Here is a 23,858-nt window from a genome sequence, read left to right on the forward strand (position 1 = left end):
CGCAGGAAAAGCCTCCCAATGGTGAAGTACTCTGCCTGTTCCCGCAGCTGCGGATACAAGCCATCAGGAAAGGCTACCTGCGCAGCAAAGCTACACGCACAAGGCACTTAACTCAAATAATTCAGTAATGTCACCTGAATAAGGAGTGAGCAAGCCGGGAACACTCCCGCACAAAGCCGGGAGAACTCCCGCCCAAATGAGTTAGTCCGTACGATACTGGAGGATCTTTTGTACTGTACCTGACGAGGTATGAACAAAAGATCTGACCAAGGATACGACAGCTCACTGACAACAGTATGACGAGCAGCACGCTCTTGTACTGTATGTCACTATTAGCCGCTGCCTACTCACCAACCTGTCGGAGAACGTGCATGGCATGGCCTGCAGTTGGTGGAACAGGAATAGTACACAGCCGGCCTGGTCACTATCAGTCGCTGCCTATCCACCAACCACCAGCATGGCATGTGCGTAGCCCACAGTTGGCAGAACAGGAACACTATTCAGCCGGCTGTACCTGCTTGGAAACCTACCTTCGGCTATAAATACTCCAACACCTTGGAATGGTATTATCTCATCTTATATCTTATATCGTATCTCATATCTTGATATATTACCTGATATCTGCTCTAGTCATTCTCTTAATATACACTTATATTCAAGAGCAATCTAGTCTGATTATCACGCCGGAGGGTGGTCACAAGGAGGTACCCCCCCCTTCTCAGTGACGAGCTCACGGTGTCTGTTTTGCAGGTTATCAGAAGAACCATCTTCGCCGGATCTAACCCCTCGTGGGAAACATCTATTTAACCCCCAGATTATCCGTAATCTGCCCGGGGTCGATTAGTGTTTCTTCATTATGTATTTCTTTAGAACGTTACTGAAAATGTGTTTATGGTTACACATTAAGGAAATGAATGTTTTAAATTAAATAAATCAAGTTTCTGAAATGGATTTTTGTTTTTCTGAAATGGTTCGGTTTAGGACTTAAAAACCGGACCGTGAACAAGGTTCACATTCTCTATCTTTTTCTTTCCCCATCTTATTAATTATAACAGCCTTATTCTTGGTTAGTTTTGCAGTGCTTAATTGAATTTAAACCTTATATTATGACTAACTGCTTTAAACTCTTTTCATGATGCTGCTTTTACCTTTAATCTCTTGCTTTTCTCACACTCACCCGACCTGAAAGCTTTTATGCCAACCTCAATCACCCAATATTTTACCGCACTGTTTAACTTTCATCTCAATTTATGAATTAGGAAGGAAACTTGCATTGTTAGAATTTGACAATTAATCACATCTTTTTAATATAACGTTACTTGCAACTCCTTCCTTATTCAGTTGTTTTGTTGTTCTACTGCATATGTATTTTCAGTCAACTGTGTTTTGCAATATGATAAAATGTTGTTAAGCTTATTCCTGGTAAATTTATCCCATGTACTCATTGTAACTTGCATGCAATCAAATTGCAGCTTCACATGATCCTGATGGTTTGGGCTAAAACTGAACAAATTTCGAGATTCTAAAAACCATTTGGTGTGAATGTGTCTAGAAATTTGCATGGTTACATAGACAAACACCGTCACATACAAATATCATTCATGTAATGTGTCATCTTCTTACATATTGCTTTTTATATATAAGGGTTTAGTTGTCGGTTTGCGAGATTTTAAAACCCGTTTGGTGTGAATTTGTCTAGAAATTTGCATGGTTGCATAGACACAAACACCGTCGCATACAAATATCATTTGTGTACACGTGTCATCTTCTTACATATTTTAGTGCATTTTATATATAAGGGTTTAGTTAATGGCTAGGAGGGGAAATGTATGAAAATACATCATGTTGACCTTTTATTTAATCTCGTCAATTTGTTAAACTCGGATAACTTTTATATACTTCATTGTTTAAAAAAATATATACCATAAAGTCGTTGATTTTTTTTTTCTATAACTTGAATATAATGTTGCTATATTTAAATAGACATTTTGAAAGCGCAAATACATTGTGCGTAAAATGGTGTGTGCGTCTAAACCTTTAAAAAAAACGTGTCTTACTCAAACACGTCTTTGATACGTCGCATCTAATGACTAATGTATAAAATGATGCATCTAACCTATGTGTTTTGCTAGTTTGCTACCAAAGTTTTGCGTCTTTGGTCACATGCATTTGCCCCGTTCTATGATAACTCATCGAGTTCTAATGATTTATCACGTCTCTTAGAATGTTTATCGTTACTCGAATACGTTCCTCCTCATATATGTATACTAGGTGATTTAAATAGGGTTGTAAAACTCAAGTACTTATAGGTGATATATATATTTCAATTATAATCCTTTACAAAGTGGTGGGAAGGTGATGGAGAGAGGCATGCTATAAAGTGATTCTTTGCTTGACCTAAAACTTACATACACGCCCCATTGGGTGCTTTTTGGTCTTTTACGTGCCCCTCTCACACACACATAACCGACCAATATCTCAATAATTTATGTTGGCACACTCACTTGCTCTTGTGGGATGCATGTAGCATGCCCATTATTAGCTTACAATAGATTTGGTACGACTTAAAAGAGATTGTGCAATCAATGATAAGGTGCATTTTACATAGTTCTATTCTCACCACTTATAAAAAAAATGACACTTACCAAGTACAAGCTTAAAAATAGGGATGATATCAGCACAGTACCCATACCGCAAACCAATAGAAACGAGTACCAATACCCGTACCGAATTTACTGGTACAATACGGGCATTTCGGTATACTGTCCACTTTTGTACCGTTTTGTTTTTTTTGTTTTTGTTTTTTTTTTTTGAAATCTCCAACGATATTGATACCGGTAAACAAAATAAGTTGAATTGGTCAAGGTACCATCACGGGTACATGACAAGTACCAAATTGGTTAAATTGACATGAGTACCATCATTACTTACCACATCCAAAACATAAAAGCCAAAACAAAATTAAAAAGTTGTAAACCACAATACCAAAGTAAACCATAGTTAATATAATAGTAGGTTTGATACTTCGTAAGTCGTAATACGTTAAGTGATGATACAATTAGATGATTTATTTTAGATAATAAAAAAGAAGAATCATAATAAATCTCTACATATTCAAACTGGTATAAAACACGTATCTATACCAAAAATCAATAAAAATGAGTATTGATACACACCCCGAATAAGCTAAATTGGTGCACATTCGAGACAAAAATCTCATTTATAAAATTATAACAAGTCTCTTTTTTTTGTAATTGATTAATCGAGAAAATGACCAATAATGACAGGCACCGCATAGTTGAATAAATGAAGTCAAGCTACATTATAATATCGAAAGCACGTCTTAATGATGATATTTAGTGAAGTAGAAGACTAGAAGCAAATTATTGGTCGAGCTGGAGGGTACTGCTTCTGTTTAAAAAGTTGTAATGCTTATATAGTATTTATATTAATTTATTAAAGTATCATAGATTTAAATACAGAATTTCAGTTAACTTTTTAATTAATAAATGATGTTTATAGTTATCAGATGCTTGTTTCGTCTACTACTCTACTCTGTGTGACAATTTCCATGTTGCACTCAAGGATACACATCTTTAAGATATCTTTATTGTGTGCCCAAAAATAGTATTAATATTTGATTATGATTTGTACGGCTTCTTTTGTTTTACCTTAACAATTAAGGGACTTTCTGATAGAGGCTACCTCTTAATAGCAGATAGGGCTAAGATGTAATCTTAAGTCTGAATAGTTAAGAGGTAACCATTAAGAGGTAGCCTCTTAACAATTCAGACTTAAGACTACCTCTTAAGCATTAAGAGGTTCTGAGTCATTAAGAGGTAGCTTCTTGGTGACTGTTAAGAGGATAACAAACAACCCCTAAGAGCCGTTACAGCAACAACTTACATGTGTAAGTTAAGAATAAAAAATCTTGCATATCCATTTAATATATGGTATTAACTTTGTTATTAGAATATTTTAGAACCCCAATTAATCAACTATCGAACCAGTGAATCCGAATATTGGTAGGTTAATAAGTTGGCGTGATCCCAAAAACCGGTCGACAAGCAAAAGAAAGAGGCAAACATATGTGGTTTTTCATCGGTTTATCTAGCCCATTAGCTCGTAACTAAAATTACAAAACCAATGGTTTCTGGTTTAACCGGGTAGATCAAGTTCTTTAGAACATTGATTAATATTATTCAAAAAAAAAATTGCATAATAATAGGTTATAATTTCTTATGAAACATTTTTTAAGAATATACAAATTATAAAGATTTATGTACATCAGAATATGAATATTTAGAAATTAATTAAGATAGTGAAAAGAGGAAGCGAAGCGGAAAATCCGTGTAAACAGGCTAGCAACACAGAGAGTGGTGGTGAAGTAATGGTTTGCCTTGCTTTTCTTCCAACCCAACCTGGAATCTATCTTTCTTGTACTCACTCTTAGACTACTTTTATTCACAACCTAACCTAACCTAACCTAACCTAACCTAACTCAACTTTTTAATAAAAAATTAATTTATCTCTCTTTCATCTACACAACCTAACCCAACCCAGCTTTTCACTTTTATTCACAACCCAACCCAAATCAATTATTTTAATACATATATCTTTTTAGCTTTTAATTTATTCTATACAATTTAGTAAAATTAATAAAAATATTTATTTTTTAAACAATATTATTTTTAAGTATATAAATCATTTAAAAAGATAATATCAAAATTCTATTAAAAAAACCTTGAATTTTTACAACTATTATCAAAAACAAAATTTTATATATAATAATATTAAAAAATACATATTTTTAAAAGTGCTCCGTTTCTAATAAAAATGATATCGAAATATTCATAAAAATAAACTGAACAAGACTATGTTTTTAGATTTTTGAAATAAGTCAAATAATATAAATTATTAAATAAAACTCAAATTATATAAAAAACAAATTGTTGGAAAGAAAAAAACAAAAGAATATTTAATTAAAATATGGGTTGTGACCTAGGTTGGGATTGCAACCCGGGTTGTTGTGTGAACATAATTTAATCTTTTTATTTATTCCTCAAATAGTGTCATGACCTCCTAAGAGGTCACCAACAAAAGTAGTCTTATGGTTCTTTGTTTTACTCTCTAAGTATACATATACACGTTAAGTGCAACTTTAAAAAACCAATATTATTTCAGATACCACGAGAAACGTATAAGACTATACATTATGGTTCACTCTCTATCATTCTGGATCAGTCGCCACATTAGCATTATTTCACAGTTTTTCCTTTACCTTTCAACCCCACCACTCACTTCATATGGATCCATTATTCTCCATCATTTCATTTATTTATCACGAGAATCAGTTTGGTGCACACATACATATGGATATATACATATACATTTATATAAACAGATATAGGTGTGCATTATTTCAAAACACTACATTATTGCAAAAAAAACTAAATAATAGTAAAAATAACATTGCATGTTATGTTGCCAACACATGTGTAGATCGACTATGAAAAGCAATGTTTTCATAACCGGATCGGATACTGAATCGGTCGGGTTACCGGTTCACCGGTTCAACCGGTCGAATTGGTCGGACCGGCCGAACTCAAAAGCTATGAAAAAAATGTTAAATGAAAAAATATATAAAAATCCACAATAAACCGGCTGAACCGGTCCGACCGGTTGAACCGGTCTGGTTTTGCAGTTGGACCGGTGAACCGGTTCGGACCGGCCGATTTTTGAGAAACGAGTGAACTGTATCGAACCGGACCGGTCAGGTGACCGAATCCCGGTCCGACCGGTCAGTTTTAAAAACATTGATGAAAATTCTTCCATAATTATATCTACAAAACATAAATAATGACCATTATACCATTCATAACTATAACTTTTCATAACTTTTTCAGTTTATTATTGCAATTGCCGGTATAAACCATTGATTAGACCAAATGAACGACACATATCTGTTCTCGCATTTTTCACGACAAATTAATTTCTAATATTACCCCACCCCACCCCACCCCACCCATATGTATCATGTTTCACAAAAATTTAAAATTATAAATTTACATAAAAACTTATGGGTGCATTTAAGTTATTATTATAATCAATAAACAATAAGCGAGTCGAACAAAGGCAAACTCGGTTTGGTAAAACTACTTACAAATAAAAGTTCCGACTTTAACCATACAACTTAAGGCTACGGTAGTTTTAAAGTTTGATTTAAGCTGTTGATCGTCATCGTGGTGCTTACTTCTAATCAAACTAGTTGAGAAAAAAAAATGTAATCATCGTTGTTCTTACGTACTAATCATTGTTTGACATATTTTGAATGAATTAAAAAACTAACTTCGTTTGTATTAGTAATGCGTTGACCTGGTATAATATATTCCTGTTTTATATATACTAAATCTCAACTATGTGATATTAATCAATATATATATTACGCATCAGGAATGTATCGGATAATACTAACACGCAACATTGCGAATGTAAGGTGTATTGGTTTTCATTAATCACAACTATTATTTTTTGGTCGTTGTCGGTCTCAACTAACGAACTGGTTCATTAATCACAACTATCATCGTCTGAATCGGTTGGTGGTGCTAAAGTGGCAGTGGTGAGTCAAATAGTGTTGGTGGTTTTCAGGCTGGGTTTTCCGGCCAAAAAATGTGACTTTTTCCTGTCAAAAACGTTTTTCTGGCGACCAGCAAGTAACGACGTTAGGATTCTGTTAGTCGTGAACCGTTGAAAACAAATACGTTAAAAGATGAGACCGTCAGCTGCCAACTCGTTAGTTGAAAACGACAACAAACAAAAAATAATAGTCATGTCATCCACATTCTCATTACAAACTTATAAACCTCCAATCTCTCTCCACCGTTATATCTCTCATCCATCCATCCATCCATCCACCCACCCAAGCAACCATATATAAATATTCACCACCACCTATTAATTATACTCTTTTTCTACCTTCAATCCCACATTCCATTCCATTCCATTCCATTCCTTCCCTCTTTTCTGGTGTGGGGCTGGAGTGGAATTCAAGCCACCCATGGAACCTCTCATTCCACACCAAACCACCACCACCACATTCATTTCCTCAGCCATCAATCACGATCCAAAGGATCCCACCACCACCACCATCATCAAAGGCAAACGTACAAAACGTCAAAGACCCAACATTAACATTCTCACTCATTCCTCCACCTCCTACAATGCCTTAACTTCTTCTCCATCATCTTATTCTAACATTCCGACCACCGCCGAAGACGAAGACACCGCAAATTGCCTCATTCTTCTTTCCAAAGGTCATAATATTAATATACCTCCATGTAATAATAATAATAATAATAATAATAATAATAATAATAATAATAATAACAATAACACTAACAGTAACAATAACAATATCAGTAACACGGAGGAATTCTCCAGCTACAAGTTTAACAGCAAACGTTTCATACAAACATTCACGGACGCCACAAACGGACGCATGGGCGTGTACGTGTACGAATGCAAAACATGCAGCCGTACGTTCCCATCGTTCCAAGCTCTGGGAGGCCACAGAGCGAGTCATAAGAAACCCAGAATTAACGAATTAGATCAGTCGAAACCCACGTGTAACGATGAAGATGAGGCATCACCAGCACCACCAAACCACAGGGTTTCCTCACCTGGAAACATCAAAAGATTATCAGCATCTTCGTCCAAGCTTCACGAATGCTCAATATGTGGTGCGGAGTTTAACTCCGGACAGGCATTGGGTGGTCACATGCGTAGGCACCGTGCAGTTAACACGCCTGTTACGGAAACCAATACCACCTTGTCTTTGATTCCATACGGTCATCTTACGTCCGTGGTGGCGGATGATCATGATCATGATCATAATAATAATAATAATCAAAAGACAAGGGATATTGATGGGTTGTGTTCGGATTTGGATCTTAACCTTCCGGCACCACCCGAAACCACCACCGGGGCTGGTTCTAATCATGATCACCAACACCTGGAATCGAATTTCAAGTTCAAGCAGCAACCGTCCGTTCATTTCTCAGCATTGGTGGATTGTCATTACTAATTAAACAAAGGTGCAAGATCTTGTTTTCTTAATGTTTGTTTATACTTTATATTTAATTAATTACACATTTAAGCTTGTGAAATTGGTTACCATACCCACAAGTTTCTAATTTTTTTATTAATTGGTATACATTCTTTGGATTAAATTTATCACATTAATTGTTGATAGTTTGAAGTTGTTGTTGTTAAGGGATGTCAATTATAGTTTTATGACTAATTATTTAGATTATTTTTAACCATTATTTGAACTTTGATTTATTGAAAGTGAATTCGAATTTGAAAATCAAATTTCAGTTTTCAGTAGTATTGAATTTGTCATTCAAAAAGGGGTGACGGCCTAACTATTTGTCCGCTTACTTGTCTCTCTATTGTAATTAAAACCTGTGTATTGTGCGAATTTATGTTATGTCAATTAAAGATTCCAGTTTATTCGAATAAACTGAATTATAATTGTAAAAAACGAAAACAAATTGTATCATTCGTAGACGAATTTTATGTTCGTTGGCACGAAATTCATTTTTCCAAATACGAAAACTAAATTTGGTATTCGGTTTAAAATAAAATCGGACTTGAAAGTTACCAAATTCGAATTCGGTAATTTAAATTACTGGATATGAATGTCAGTTATATGCTTTCAGTTTAACTTAAAATTTAGTTTTTAATCATGGCTTTTGAGTTTGTGAAAAGTGGAATTCTTTTCTTGTTTGTGGCTATTGGTTTCCTTGTATTTCAAATAAGTGAAGGAGAGGTTGGCAAGGTATTGCATTACAATCATAATCAAAAAGTCAAAAGGGATTTTCCTCCTAAATTATGCCTTTAACATCGGTGTCACTTAATCCTGTAAGTAATTAAATGCATTCATTATATCTTAAACAATTAGTTAATCATTTAATAAGTTTAAAATTCCCTATGATTTACATCTAACATCTTCTAGTTGTTTTAAAATATAATCGTATTTTTATTTTAAATTGTGTGATTTATTTTAAAGCATTATTTTAATAGATGACAACGTAAACTTCTTGACCGTTGAGTTTAGATATCTTATAGTTAACTAAAAGTGTCGTCACGTTACTGTCATGTTTGCAAATAAGGATTAACCAGCTAAGCTTTCAAATGTGTGCAATTGTTTAACCAAAAAACAATTATTTTTAAATATTATCTTTTTAATAAAATTGTAAGTAAGGTATTTGATTGGTTGGATTTGTCCTTGGTCGCACACTCGCACCATTTGAGCCACTCATCTCCTAGCAATGGTGCCTAGAGGTGCATATTCAGATATTCTACTTTGGCACCTTCATACGTGGTGTTTGGCCACCAAGAGATGTGGCAATTGGTTAACGCTCGTAACATTTAGTCTTTTTACATTACATGATAAAACACTCAGTCAAAGGCATTTAAACAAAATCAATGAATTAAACCACTCCAGAGTCAATATATTTTTAATTATTCTTGAATTTAAACTATAATATATATATATATATATATATATATATATATATATATATATATATATATATGTATATGTATATGTGTGTGTGTGTGGAAAAATCATGATGTAAATGATCAAATTATTTCTTCACAAGTCGTCTTACAAACCAACTCATCAAGACCATAAACAAAAATAAATCAAAATTATTGCTCAAATTTAATATTTGTCAAAAGAATGATTCAACAGATTCTAACACCATACATGTGTTTTAACCATAAAACCCCATTGGCCATTGATAATCGTACGTACTCACAGAAGTACACATGCTAAGACGAAGAAGATAATATAAAACCTACAACCACATAACAAAAACAAAAACATGCATGTGTTAGAAAACAAAAAAAAACAATGTTATGAAACGGTAACAAGACGAATTAAGATCACCCGTTCATTGATTGTGTTGCGTGAGACGTCGGTGATGGTGGAACCGGTGTCGGCTTTGGTGGTCCTGGTGGAGGAATGACCGATCCTGAAAGCACAAATTTAATTGATTATTATTTTCATTAATAAAAAAAAAATTAAAGAAAAGAAATGAAAAAATGGAATATATAATTATATTTATATTCAAACCACAATATAAAAGGTTGGATGGGGGTTGACGTTCTTTAGCAGGATTCGGGTCGGGGTCATAGACCCGGATATAAAGCTCTTGGCCTAAGTACCAATGTTTCAACACTTGTGAACGTAAGTTCCACATTCCCGGGTTGTCTAGACACACGTAGACTGCGGTCCAACCCGTCAGGTAAACTTGAACCGTTGATCGAACCACGGGATCATATAGATTATATATCGATCGCATATCCGGAGTCCACTCTCCATAACCAAACCTATAATCCATATAAGAGTTAGATACGCGCTTAAGCTTGACAAAATGTGCAAGTCAGGTAACAGGTTTACAGGTTATGACCAAAATGAGCTTAGATTATTATTAGTTTGTTACATTAATGTTAATAATATATTGATAGATAGATAAATAGACAGGTACAACCACTGGTCTAGTGGCAAATGTGTATACATGCCTTAGAACCACATGGTCGTGGGTTCTATCTGACTTGAGACATGTGCTGAAGGATGGAAAAAAAATAGTTGTTCAAAAAACAAAAAAGATAAACAGACGGGTAGGGTAGATATTCTTACCCTACAACGTAGAATCCAAAACCGTCCAAATGCCAAGTATCGATAACTCGTAAGTTGTTCACAAACACAATCTCAAGCCATCCATCATGAGGCCCGGAGACAACAAAAGTACCATCAATAGCAATGGGATTAGATGTATTAGCGGAGTATGCATCGAGTTGATAAGTTCCCGTGCCATTATTATAGTAATCAGCTAGTTTCAAAGCGGTGTTGGGAACACGATACGACACATTGTTAACAGTGTAACGAACGGAGCGATTGATTTCAGCTAACGACCCTTGGAGGATAAATGTTTGAGATAATGTAACATTCGACACGTTGAATGTTCCTTGTGGGTTTGGTCTTGCTGCCCCCGCGGTCAAGTTCCACCTAGTGTACATTAAATTTGTAAGTGTGCTCGAAAGGGTATTATGGACATTTACATCGAATGCGTTTTACCTGATTGACCTAGCTTGAGTAAGCGAAAAGACAATGTCAAATGGGTCGGGACCGGCTGGTAATGGGCCTTGGACAGGTGTGGTTGAGGCTTCATAATGTAACACCCCAACACCAACTAGGTTGCTAGATTCGGATGCGTTAACCATTTTTGGGCTCGCCACGATATAATAGTCAGCCTCGGGTTGGTTTGCTGTTACCAAAACCTAGTAGGATTGGCCGACATGTATGTCAAGCGAATCTAACGTTATTTGGTTTGTATATGACCCCTCTGTCTCAACTAGTAGCATTTGATGATTTTGAATCCTGAAATTGATACTCCATTGTGTTCCAATGTTTGATATCCTTATTAAATATGTTTCATCTATAAAACAATTTAATAACAAATAATTGTTTCTAATATCATCGTTAAATATAGTACCAGGTTTAAGTAGAGAACTGCGAGAACAACATAAATACATTACCTTCTTCAACAACAATTGTCTGATTTGTTTGTGGGTAACGGCTCCGTCCGTTCAAAAGGATTGACTTTGGAAGTAGGCCAAGATTTGACTTTTTTAAAGATGAACGAACGTCCTGAGAATTTTATAAAATAAATAAATAAATATGATGAAGAGAACATAAGGTGCGCGTGTTTGTGATTTTACCTTAAAACTCTCATTGTACCAATCGCCAATAAGAAGATCGAACTCGCCACATGGTTTAGGAAATGGAATTGGAATCACGACCCGATTGTTGACGCGAATCGGGCCAAAGGCTCCACCAGCCTTGTGGAAGTTGATGGAGGGGAAATAAGAGAAAGTGCCAATTTGATCTTTTAGAGTGAACACATAAGTCCAATTCAAACCGGGTTGGATCGGGCAGTTAGTACCCGACACTCCATCTTGCCATGAGTTTAGCCTTTGTTGTATGCCATTCCTGAAATATTGATCCGTTTCATTAGATGGGCTGACCCAAAATGTCTTCATCGGGCCTATGTAATCATAATAAGGGCCTATAGACTCCCTTTCTACAAGCCCATTTAAGGTAGGCCCACTCATTATAGGGCCTTGGGCTAATTATGCTTAATATTTCATTTAAAAAATCATAACATTTGAAACACAGTTGTCGAAACCAACGAAAATAAATGAACTTAACGTTGTATATCGAGAAAGCCTACCATGTGATCAAAAGAGGCTCGTCCATGTTATTGAAGACGTTAACATGTATAATGTCGTTGGTAGTTGCATTAATCAACGGGCCAGGAAACATCCCATTGATCGTTATGACCTATCAATAGTAATTACACAAATAAATAGATACATAAATCAACATTGTCGTTAACAACCATAAATGAAATTAAAAATTCATCATACCGGTTGATCAACTAAAACCGGTTTAATCGTCGTGTCGATATTTACTTGCCACTCAAGAAAAATATCATGGGCATCTACCAACACGTGCAATGGTATTGTAACACTAACAAAAAATATTGGCCAGAAATGATGGCCGAAGAGAGCCATATCATAGGCGATCTATGCTTTGATTTTTGAACTAAGAAAGGTGTATGATCGACAGTCATATATTCGATTGCTCGTGCGATAATAGGACAAGAAAAGGGAGATATGGTGAGAAATTTCATTGTGTAACATGAAAACAAACATTGGCTTCGGAGGAAACAAAGTAAAAAAACAAGAAGAATTTGTCTTATAGGTGGTGTATTTTATACTTTTGTTTATTTAAATTTAGTTTGGGCCTAGTGCAATCTTTTCTATAAAATAGGGTCTCCGCCGGTCGGGTGAAATTAGTTTGCAAAAAGCAGTGCCTAAATTGGTTTTAAGTTGTGAATTGTGGGCTTGTGGCCTACAGTTTTAAATATAGGCCTAAACCCATATTTTTAAGTAATTGCCATAAAATTAATCAATTAATATCTTAAAAGAAAAAACCTTACCTTACAGACAATTGTTGGAACTTTAAACATGGGTTTGGCTGCTTGTTTGACAAAGAAAAGAATGTGTTTATGTTTTCTCAAAGAAGATATCCTTCACTTTTGGTTTTTTTAATTTCTCTTTTAGATTACACCAACTGTTATCTTACTTAAAACAATCGAAATAAAACTTTGCACGTTATTAAAATGTGCTCGAAGTAACACAACTCAATTTTTTTTAGTGACACTTGGCATTTTTCTTTAATGTAATGGACCTACATAGTTTTCGTTAGGTTCCCGGGACACCAATTTTTTTAAAATATCTTTAGAAGCGATATAGAAAATTTTTCGGGTTTCGAGTCGGGTCGGGTTTTGACCGGGTATTGGCGGAACCGGTTCCACCGGGTCCGGGTCGGTTCCGGGTACAGTTCGCGGGGAAACCCAGAGCCCGGTCCATACCCACAGGAAGGGTACGGTCGGGTCCGGTTCCGGGTAAGAACCGCCGAGTTGGGTCCAGAACTGGTTTTTTTCTTCACCTCTAGCGGCGGCAATTTACGGCGTAGTGGTCATAAATATGCATTCAACCAATCAACATCATCATCATCATCATCATACTCAGTATATCCCACCAATAGCAAAGCTATGGTAGGGTTTGAGGAGGGTAAGATGCAGACAACCTTACCTCTATGCTCTATCCCATAGGGATAGACATAGGATTTAGAGGCTGCTTCCAGTGAGACCCCCAGCTCGATAGTAGTTTTGCATCAAGCATTGGACATAAGACACATAACACTCAACCATCGGCATACCGACCGATTGGTGCATGTACCATTGTCTTTCGGCTATCAACGCCACCACATGATGCCTGATTAACCTTCCGCCACTTTTAACGTGATTTTCACGAGATTAGTAAAATAACGTCAAAATTAGTGCAATTTCACTTTCGCCCGCCCGAGGATTCACACATATATACATTATATGCGCGCACTGCAATCAACGAATAGCATAAATCATATCTAGCGTATACGTATCCGAATAAACTCGTAATACGAGCTGAGATGTCCAAAAGTACAGCACCAAAATAACATTTCTTCAAAATTTAAACAATTAGGCTACTATAGATAAAGTGTGTGGGACGACACATATATGTATGAAGAACCAAAACAAGCTAACATCAACTGAGAATTCGCCGAGTGAGCTTAAAGTTTCATGTGAAAATGGGAACCTGTCAGGAGTTGTCTTTTGCTCATACATGCTCTTAGGTGCTCTCTTGGAACTTTTAGTTTGGCTACAACATGTCATTATTATTCATATAAAAAAATTCATTTTAAGGTTGCTAATTAACATAAGTTTAACTGATGTATTTCATTTTGATTCATTTAAAAATAAAATTTCATTGTTATATGCCATAGATTAGAAAACAGAAGGAATACGTGGCGTTGGCAATAATCAAACTGAAGTCGTTTAACCAATAATAATTTGCATAACAATAAGATCATCTGCATACAACAAAAGTAAGAATTAGGTATTTTAAAAACTTTAAACAAATATTAAAAACCATGCAGAATGTAAGCCACATATATGTAAACTAATCAATTTTCATTTATATATATTACAGCTAATAAACTAATCTTTTAACTGTCATTCCTTCAATTTAATACATTTTTATGCTAAATGATATAACAATTAATGCATTTATTACTATTTAATATTTATTAGTTACCTCAATTAAACCAATTATGATTTCTTAAAATTATACTATTAACAATTTCTAAGTACATCAATATGGATGACATTTTGAAGGCTATGTGAAAAATATGTTTATTAGGATTGCAATTATAAGTACAGAAACCCCACCTCAGCGCGCGATATGACAACCGGACGGTTGCACACGCGTGATGCTTTTGAGGTTAAGGAAATTATATGATGACTTCACATGTAGGTGTCATTTGCATCATTTGGCTAATTTAGTTTTTTTTAACGGGTCAAAATTATCTTTGTTTTGTCTATAAAACAATGTATAGTCAAAACTGACTCATTTGCTTAAATGGGTCAAATTGCATATGAGTCATACCTGCCTTTCTTCATTAATAACCCATGAAACGTGTTTTAAGTTTTATTTTATTTTTCTTTTTTTGAAACACCTAGACTTTTTTTAGGAGTCTCACTGTCAGGTTTTTCCATGGTCTGTTTTTATGGTTCACATAGCACTTTTTTTTTCAAGTTTATATTTTTGCGTAGAAGCTACACAAAATATGATTTTAAATGGTTTGGTTAAAAATGGTCTGCTGGCATAAAAATGGTTCCACTAATAATGGTTGGATTAAAACCGATTCATTCATTATTTGATAAGAATCTGGTAAGAATCTGATTTAGTGTTTTTACGGTCACAGGAACGTAATGATTGGACTAATGAAGATACTTTAAATGATAATCTTTAACATGCAACAACGATTGATTGCAGATTTGCTGGTGAAGATGCGGAATGCCATAGGTTTGCTACCGACACTAAGATTTATATTTTCAATGTGTTTACAGATACGCCGGTAATCATATTCACATATTGTACAGTTTTATTAGTTATTAACCTTAATATGTAAAATAATAGGTGTTTAATTGTTTAAAGAATAAGTTTTTGTTCAACTTATTCCAGTTGACTCGAGTAGTTTGCTCATATACTGAAGGTAATCTGTTTCAACCTTACTTGAACCAATAAAGTCAGCAAGTTTTACAAAGTTATGGATTTGTGAGAGATGAAGAGGTCCTAACTTTGAAGTGTTTAGAAAACTCCGCTGAATAATAGTTTGGTTATGTGAATATATTTATAGCTTTTGTTCATTAATGAATTTGTAATCGTCTGAGACATAGTGTAAAAAAGGTTTAGGCCAAGAAAGAATGGGCCATAGGTCGACCTGTTCTTGTGTTCCATTCATGCCTTTTTGAAATTGTATTCGTTACCGTTTATATAATAATATTCCAAAGTCAAAACCAAACACTCCATGGAGATCCAAATCCACACACTCTCTCTCATCCTCCTCTTTCTCATACTAACATCACAATCACAATCTTGCCATCATGTTGACCATCAAGCATTACTTGACTTCAAACACCAAATCACCTTTGACCCATCAAACCTCTTACAATCATGGACACCCCAAACCGACTGCTGCCAATCATGGGCCGGCATCAGCTGCAACTCAGCCGGCAGAGTCGTCAATGTCTCCCGCTCCGGCCTCGTCTCCGGCGACGATTTCATCCTCGACACCTCAATCTCCGGCATCCTCTCTCCTTCTCTCTCTAACCTCACCTTTCTACAACTTCTTGACCTCAGCAACCTTAAAGATCTATCGGGTCGGATCCCGCCGGACTTCGGTAAACTTTCACGTCTCACCCATTTGTTTCTCGACTCCAACAAACTTTCCGGCGAACTTCCGGCGACGTTCCGGCAGCTTACTAAACTACAAAAGCTTTATCTTAGTAATAATCGGATTAGTGGGCAACTCCCGAAGGTGATTTTTAAATCGTTATCGGAGATTGGTCTTTCCGGAAACCTGTTTTCCGGCGTTATTCCGGCGACGATTGGCGAGATGGGTTTGATAGCAAAACTTGATTTTCATGAGAATCGTTTGACCGGAAACATACCGGAAACTATTGGGAAGCTGAAAAATCTTAAATTTCTTGACCTGTCGGAAAATCAACTCGCCGGAACTCTACCGGAATCTTTGGGATGGCTGCCGGAGTTGCAGCTCTTGTACCTTAACCAAAACCAACTTTCCGGCAACATTCCGTCTTCAATTTCCGGCCTGGGTTCTCTTCAATTTGTTCGGTTATCGGAAAATAAATTAACCGGCAGCATTCCGACGACCATCGGAAACCTTCCAAAGATCCAACGGTTGATATTCGAAAACAATATGCTCACCGGAGACCTTCCAGATACCATTGGTCGTTTGATTACTCTCACCGATTTATACTTCTCCGGCAACAGACTCACCGGAAGTATCCCTTCAAGTTTTGCTAATTTAAACAATCTTCAAACACTTGATTTATCAAGAAACCAACTTTCCGGCGAGCTTCCGTCTAATCTCGCTAAATTGCAAAACTTACAAACCATTGATTTGTCATATAATCCTTTAAACATGATCACATTACCAAATTGGTTCTCAAAGTTGAAGCTTTTCCGTTTAAAGATGGCGGGAACCGGAATCCGGGGCCCACTTCCGATATTCCTTGCGTCGTCGTCAGTATCAGTATCAGTATCGGAGTTGGATTTGTCGAGCAATTCAATGACGGGTGAGTTACCGCATTGGATCGGGAACATGACGAATCTATCATTTTTAAACTTATCGAACAACCAGTTCGAGGGCCCGGTTCCACGGGAGTTCAAGAACCTATCATTGCTGATGGATCTTGATCTACATTCGAACAACTTTTCGGGTGATATAAACATTATTTTCAAGAAAAATGTAGAGGGGCCACTTGGTCATTTCAACTCGATTGATGTGTCGTATAACTCGTTCTCGGGGCCTATAGATTTTGCCAAAGAGGCCGCGATGGATTCGATTGTGTCTTTGGTTTTATCGCATAATCCGATTGGCGGGATCATACCTGAAAGTTTGAGTGGTGGTGATGAATTGGTGAGGATCTTGATTTCTAGTAACAATTTGATGGGCAAGATACCAAAGGGGGTGTTGAATTTGAAGAATTTGAAGGAATTTGATGTGTCTAATAATAAATTGATTGGTGAAATTCCTAAACATAATATTAGTATTCCTGTCACTTCATTTTTGGGTAATACGGGATTGTGTGGGACCCCACTTTCGCCATGTAAGCATTCTTTTTGACAGCATGGCATTTTTGTTGTACTATGAAAAAGACCATAGTGTCTTAATACCAAATGAGAAACCATCTTGTTAAAAATTAAAATACATAGATTATTATATTGATTTACTAGGTCAGTAACCCGTGTATTACAAGTTATAAAAAATGTTTGCATACTCGATACAAGTTATAAGTGAAATCAAGCATGATGCATATATGTCATAGCATATGAAACAATTATAAATATATATTTAAAGCAAAACATATTTTTTACATAGCCTTCAAATATGTCATACATATTGATGTACTTAGAAATTGTTAATATTATAATTTAGGAAGTCATAATTGGTTTAATTGAGGTAACTAATAAATATTAAATGGCAATAAATGCATTAATTGTTATATCATTTAACATAAAAATGTATTAAATTGAAGGAATGACAATTAAAAAATTAGTTTATTAGGTGTAATATGTAGAAATGGAAATTGATTAGTTGACATCCCATGTGGATAACATATTTGAAAGCCATGTGAAAAACTTGTTATATATAATTATTTTTTTTATTATTATATTTTTCACCCGCCTCCACCATAGGCCTTTATGCCCCTTTAAAGTCCCCATCCGTTTTTAATTTTTCTAACCATGTTTATTTCTTTACAGATTTGTTTAAATATTGACTTCACTCTTTAACTTATTAAAAAAAACTAGTAAGTTTTATTAAACTGTGACCCAATAATATGGGCCATGAAACTAATGGGCTTTTATGTTGTGCCACAAACAAATTTGCGTTGATCTTGAATCCCTGAGTCGTCATTTAGAGTATCTGTGGGGTCGATTGATTTGCGTTCTTGTAATCCAATAGTTCATTTGCAGCCATCTCATTTTGATACCCCTCTCGTTATTATTGGGTTATATAAAACTATAAATATATTTTCAAAAGTGATGAATTATTAAACTTTATCTGATTAAAATGCCTCAAAAAATAATACAGCTTATCCTCTTGATCAAGATAATTTGATATTTGAGTATTGATTCTATGTCGTTTATATGTTGAGTTTTTTTAGCAAGTATGAAAAGATTGGAAGATTTATGCTTTCATTTATCTTCCAATTAATTTTTATAAGTCTTATTTGTTTAAGATAATACCAATAGTTCTATCCAAATCAAGTTACCTTTTTAAGTTTTCAGCCCTTTCTTTCACCTTGCTTATGTTATAAGACTTTAAGATGATAAACAACAAATTAAGTTTGAGTCAACTCAATTTAAATACTTGAGATAATGATGATGTGCTCACAAGCTCCACAATTATGTTAAAGCCCTTTTGACGTTTTTATTGGTAATAAATAACGTTGGTTGTAGCTAGACTAAAGGCAACATCCAAAAATTTTTTGTGTTTCTTTTTAAGTGTGCATTTCAAATTCTCTAATTCTCGATCATTTAGGTATAAATGATAAATAGGTTGAAATCAATCCTAACTTCTTATGTTGTTGCTACTGATATTAATGTTGTTGGTTTGATTAATGATGACCCACCTTGACACATTACCATGCCTAACCCGACCCACCCGTTACTACATATTCTAATATGTCGGTATCTTTTCACTTTTGTTATCTATGAATTTTTCTTTATTTAGCTCCTTGCCATACGTCTGTTGTAATTGATTTGTTAGAGGAATAACTTTAACCATGCTTATTTTCAATAATTTTGCTCATCTTGGGACTAACATGTCAAACCCTTAGAGCGCGTTCGTTTCACAGAATTCGTGGGAATTCAAAGAAATTAAAATTAAAATCCTATGATATTACGTGTTCGTTTCGTTGGAATTGGAATCTTAATTCCATTTTGGTGAGTTCGGTTGTCAAGGAATTAGAACTAGAATTGGAATTGGAATTCAAATCCTTCAAATTCCTTTAAATAAATGGATTCTAAATCCTTTCAAAATATGGAAGATTTTAAGTGAATTCGTTACAATCTTTTCTTGAGGTTTTTTTTTACGAGAAGATTAAAACATAATTTTTTTACTTTTTTTATTTTCGATTTATATTTTGAGTTATGAATTTTTTATCATTATTTTTGAATTTTTTTTTTAGGGGTTTTTTTTATCTTAATAGAAAACCCCTAAAAAATAAAAAAATAATAATTAAAAAATCATAACGTAAAATATAAATAAAAAACAAAAATCTAAAAAAACTAAAATGTTTCCGCCGTTATCTTCGTAAAAAAAAACCCAATTCCAATTCCTTTGTCAAACGAACACATCAAGAATGAAATTGGATTTTAATTCCTTCAAATTCCAATTCCTATCGGAATGTTCAGATTCCAAATCCAATTCCTTCAAATTCCAGATCCTATGCAAATTCCAATTCCAATTGTTGGGTTCGTAGGCCTTGTTCGGGCCGGTTTGTTATTTGAAGTTAAAGAGGAGACGGGTGCGGGCGGCCGGGCTCCAGTTGAGATTTCTTGTTCAATAATTTACAAACACTAATTCATTCTCTATATAAACAATGATATGTACTTGTAATCTCTTGTAACTCAATAAAGAATACCTAGTTGCCACCCGTTGACGTAGACATTTTAGACCGAACCACATTAAATCCTCGTGTTCGTTTATTGCTTTCGCGTGTGTGTTCAGTTCGTGTGTGCGTTTAATCCTAACAAGTGGTATCTAGAGCTTAGGTTCGAGATCACACGAAGAACACGGGAACCAGCCGAGTCGCCGCCAAACCTTCCGTCGCTGCCACCCTACCGTGCTAGGGTTCCGCTGTTGTCGCCATCTGATTTTCGCCGCCACAGAAACCGGCTGTCGCGGTCGATCACCGCCAACAATCTGGTTTACTGGTTCGGTTCCGAAAGTCGAGCAACGCATCACCACCATTTGACCGCTAATCAAGCCGCCACTAAGTTCAGCCGTTTGTTTGTTTTTTCGGGCAGATTGTAGCTGATAAAATCAAAGATAAAAACCACCGTTAGACTCATTGCCGTTCATCGAAGATTATTGTGATTTGTGTTCTTTCGATTATCCGGCAGAAGGGAGTCAACAGTTTGGTTACTTTATTCATGGACCACACCTTTACTTTCTTATTTTATTTTAGTTGTTGACATAAACAAAAGGGCAGTAATAGCATTCTCATCTCATCTCTTATCTTTAAACCAAAAATTACACTAAAACTCATAACATTTCTCTCTCTATTTCAATTAAATAATAGTTTTTATACATTTTATCATTACCTTTTCTCTTTCATTCACTCACAACTACTTTCAAAATATATTAAAAAATTATAAGGGATGAACAGTAACTTTTCATATATACAGAAAAATCACTATTTTTCTAAAATATAAAAACTCTTCATTCACAACACTTGAATCACTCTCCAAATTATAAAAACACCCCCTCACATAAAATAAGGGGTTAAATGAGAATGCTCTAAGCCATTATAATTGTGTGGTTCCTCTCTTGTGCTAATTTAGTGGGGCCCAATAATAATTTAGTTGGGTTAACCAGTTTGTTTAAGCAAGGGTCAAGATTATATTTTTGCAAAGAACGAGCCAAGAACGTTTGAATCAAGATTTTATTTTGTTGAAGGAACTGTTGTTAAGTCAGAAGAAGCGTTAAAGAAACAGTGAACCAGTGCCAACCACGTTTGTTAGATTTTATCGTTTCAGTTTGAGTTTCAGGTTCTGATTTCAGTTCGTTATTCCAAAATAGGTTGATTGTTTAACAGAGTTCAGTAGAACAGCCGTTAAGTTTAGGCCCGTGCCATTGCTGTGTCTTTTTCTGTGTGTTTATCCTGGTTTTTCATTTTAGTCATTGTCATGGCAGAAGACGGAAAGGTTTCAATACAAAAGTTTGACGGACAGAAGTTTGGTTGGTGGAAGATGCAGATTGAGGCGCTACTTTGTCAGAAAGATTTAGATGTAGTGCTTGAGGATGAAAAACAAGAAAAGTTGTCAGATGAAGATCGGAAAAAGTTAAACAAGAAAGCTAGGGCTTGTATTACTTTGTCGTTGTCGGAAGATGTGACGTTTAACATCATGAAGGAAACCACAGCGTGTGGTATGATGGAGGCACTGTCCAACATGTATGAGAAGCCTTTGGCAGCAAATAAGGTCTATTTTATCCGAAAGCTAGTGACAACAAGAATGAAAGAGGGTGGGTTAGTTACAACGCATATCAATAATCTTAATTCGATCTTGTCCCGCATTGTGTCAGTTGACAATAAGTTTGATGATGAAGTTCAAGGCCTATTTTTATTATCCTCTTTGCCCGATAGTTGGTCGCAAACAGTGACTGCGGTTTGTAGTTCGTCTACAAAAATTACTTTTGATGGGATTCGGGACCTTATTCTGGGAGAAGATTCAAGACGTAGAAGTTTAGGTGAATCATTAGGAAATATGTTAGTCACAGAAGGTAGAGGTAGAGGAAAACAGCGAGGCAGTGGGAGCAGGAAGAGGAGTCAGTCTAAGACTCGTAAAGGTATAGAATGTTGGGGTTGTAAAGAGAAATGACACTTCAGGAATCAGTGTCCGAATGGTAAGAAAGAGGTGAACGTTACAGAAGACGACACAGATGACGGGGTCAATAATGATGAGGCTTTGGTTTGCAGTGTTGAGAGTAACGTTGATGCTTGGGTGATGGATTCTGGTGCATCGTTTCATGCCACTCACCGTAGTGAAACGGTGAAGAATCTAAAGTTTGGAGATTTTGGAAAGGTTCGACTTGCGAACGATGATATTTTAGAGGTTACGGGTATGGGAGATGTCGATTTGATAACTTCAGCCGGTACTTCTTGGACTTTGAAAGACGTGAGGGTTATTCCAAGTTTAAAGAAACGTTTGATTTCAGTTGGGCAATTAGATGACCAGGGTTACGATGTTATGGTCGGGAATGGGCAGTGGAAAGTAGTCAAAGAGAATCTTGTGGTTGCTCGTGGCAAGAAAAGGGTATCGTTATATATGGTCGACGCATCATCGGAAGGAGTTGATCCAGTTCCAATGAAAGACAAAGTTTGGTTCACAGAATCTCGTGGGCAGAAGAAAGTTCGTTTTGCAAGTAACAAACCCAGACTCAAAGTGAAGATTCAGGATGAACGAGCTAGGAAGGTTAAATCAGTTGGGGGACATCGTGACAGTAGGAGCATAGGTCGTGTTTCAGTTACAGTTCCAGGTCAACAGTGGATTAAGAAAACCAGTATTTAACTGCAAAAGTATCTCCAGTGAATTACTTGCTGAATATGGAGAGTGTTTGTTCTCAGGTTATCTCAGGATCCGGTAGTTCATTACAGTGGTAGCCGGTAGGGACAGAGAACGGGTCAGGGGCAGTTTTAGTCGTGACTGAATTATTGGAGCTTCGGGGAGCTTCAACGGGCCTTTAGGTTCATTAATGAGAAGGCGGTGGCAACTAGAAGATGTTTAATGTTCATACTACAGGAGTACAATCAGGAGTGCAGACGAGAGTACTCAAGGCCTCCGAGTGGGAGATTGTTGGGTTCGTAGGCCTTGTTTGGGCCGGTTTGTTATTTGAAGTCAAAGAGGAGATGGGTGTGGGCGGCCGGGCCCAAGCCCAGCCCAGTTGAGATTTCTTGTTCAATAATTTACAAACCCTAGTTCATTCTCTATATAAACAACGATATGTACTTGTAATCTCTTGTCACTCAATAAAGAATACCTAGTTGCCACCCGTGGACGTAGGTCAGTTTTGACCGAACCACGTTAAATCCTTGTGTTCGTTTATTGCTTTCGTGTTTGTGTTCAGTTTCGTGTGTGCGCTTAATCCTAACACCAATTTCATTCCATTCTGTTAAACGAACACGCCCTTAGTTTTAAATGGAAATTCTTTGATTTGAGCATAATACTTTTTTTGATGTTTTCAGATAAGTATAGTTTTTGACATATGTTCAATTGTTAGTTTTAGCTGCCACTATGAGATCAAACTTGAAACCTTGATATACATGGTTTTTTTATTGAAAAAAATTTATTAGATAAACATTTAA

The 23,858-nt window shown here is 35.7% G+C and overlaps 2 protein-coding genes and 1 pseudogene across 3 annotated transcripts; 2 read left to right on the plus strand and 1 right to left on the minus strand.

Annotated features, from left to right (window-relative positions):
* Positions 1-6,902: 6,902 nt before the first annotated feature.
* Positions 6,903-8,083, plus strand: LOC143553373 (zinc finger protein ZAT5-like). Its single transcript, XM_077043386.1, has 2 exons — positions 6,903-7,321; positions 7,388-8,083. The coding sequence occupies exons 1-2, from the start codon at positions 7,058-7,060 to the stop codon at positions 8,081-8,083; spliced, it is 960 nt and encodes a 319-aa protein (XP_076899501.1). The 5' UTR covers positions 6,903-7,057.
* Positions 8,084-9,951: 1,868 nt separating this feature from the next.
* LOC143553374 (monocopper oxidase-like protein SKS1) lies at positions 9,952-12,921 on the minus strand (annotated as a pseudogene). Its single transcript, XR_013138826.1, has 8 exons — positions 12,499-12,921; positions 12,303-12,412; positions 11,791-12,061; positions 11,608-11,719; positions 11,147-11,507; positions 10,709-11,077; positions 10,142-10,398; positions 9,952-10,040 (listed from the first exon to the last, which is right to left on the minus strand). The product of XR_013138826.1 is annotated as a monocopper oxidase-like protein SKS1 (transcript).
* Positions 12,922-16,044: 3,123 nt separating this feature from the next.
* Positions 16,045-17,907, plus strand: LOC143553353 (uncharacterized). The gene has a single exon (XM_077043376.1). The coding sequence runs from the start codon at positions 16,049-16,051 to the stop codon at positions 17,888-17,890; it is 1,842 nt and encodes a 613-aa protein (XP_076899491.1). The 5' UTR covers positions 16,045-16,048; the 3' UTR covers positions 17,891-17,907.
* The last annotated feature ends 5,951 nt before the right edge of the window (positions 17,908-23,858 follow it).

The sequence above is a fragment of the Bidens hawaiensis genome, unplaced genomic scaffold (assembly GCF_021521415.1).
Source record: "Bidens hawaiensis isolate Kalapana, Puna unplaced genomic scaffold, B.hawaiensis_p1.1 tig00017168_1, whole genome shotgun sequence".
Lineage (NCBI taxonomy): Eukaryota > Viridiplantae > Streptophyta > Magnoliopsida > Asterales > Asteraceae > Bidens > Bidens hawaiensis.

Excerpts from the sequence above, each read along its gene's own strand:
- LOC143553373 (XM_077043386.1), top strand. The coding sequence starts at position 7,058 with ATGGAACCTCTCATTCCACACCAAACCACCACCACCACATTCATTTCC. Across the intron at positions 7,322-7,387 it reads TTCTTTCCAAAGGTCATAAT|AATAACACTAACAGTAACAA; the intron begins ATTAATATACCT and ends AATAATAATAAC.
- LOC143553353 (XM_077043376.1), top strand. The coding sequence starts at position 16,049 with ATGGAGATCCAAATCCACACACTCTCTCTCATCCTCCTCTTTCTCATA.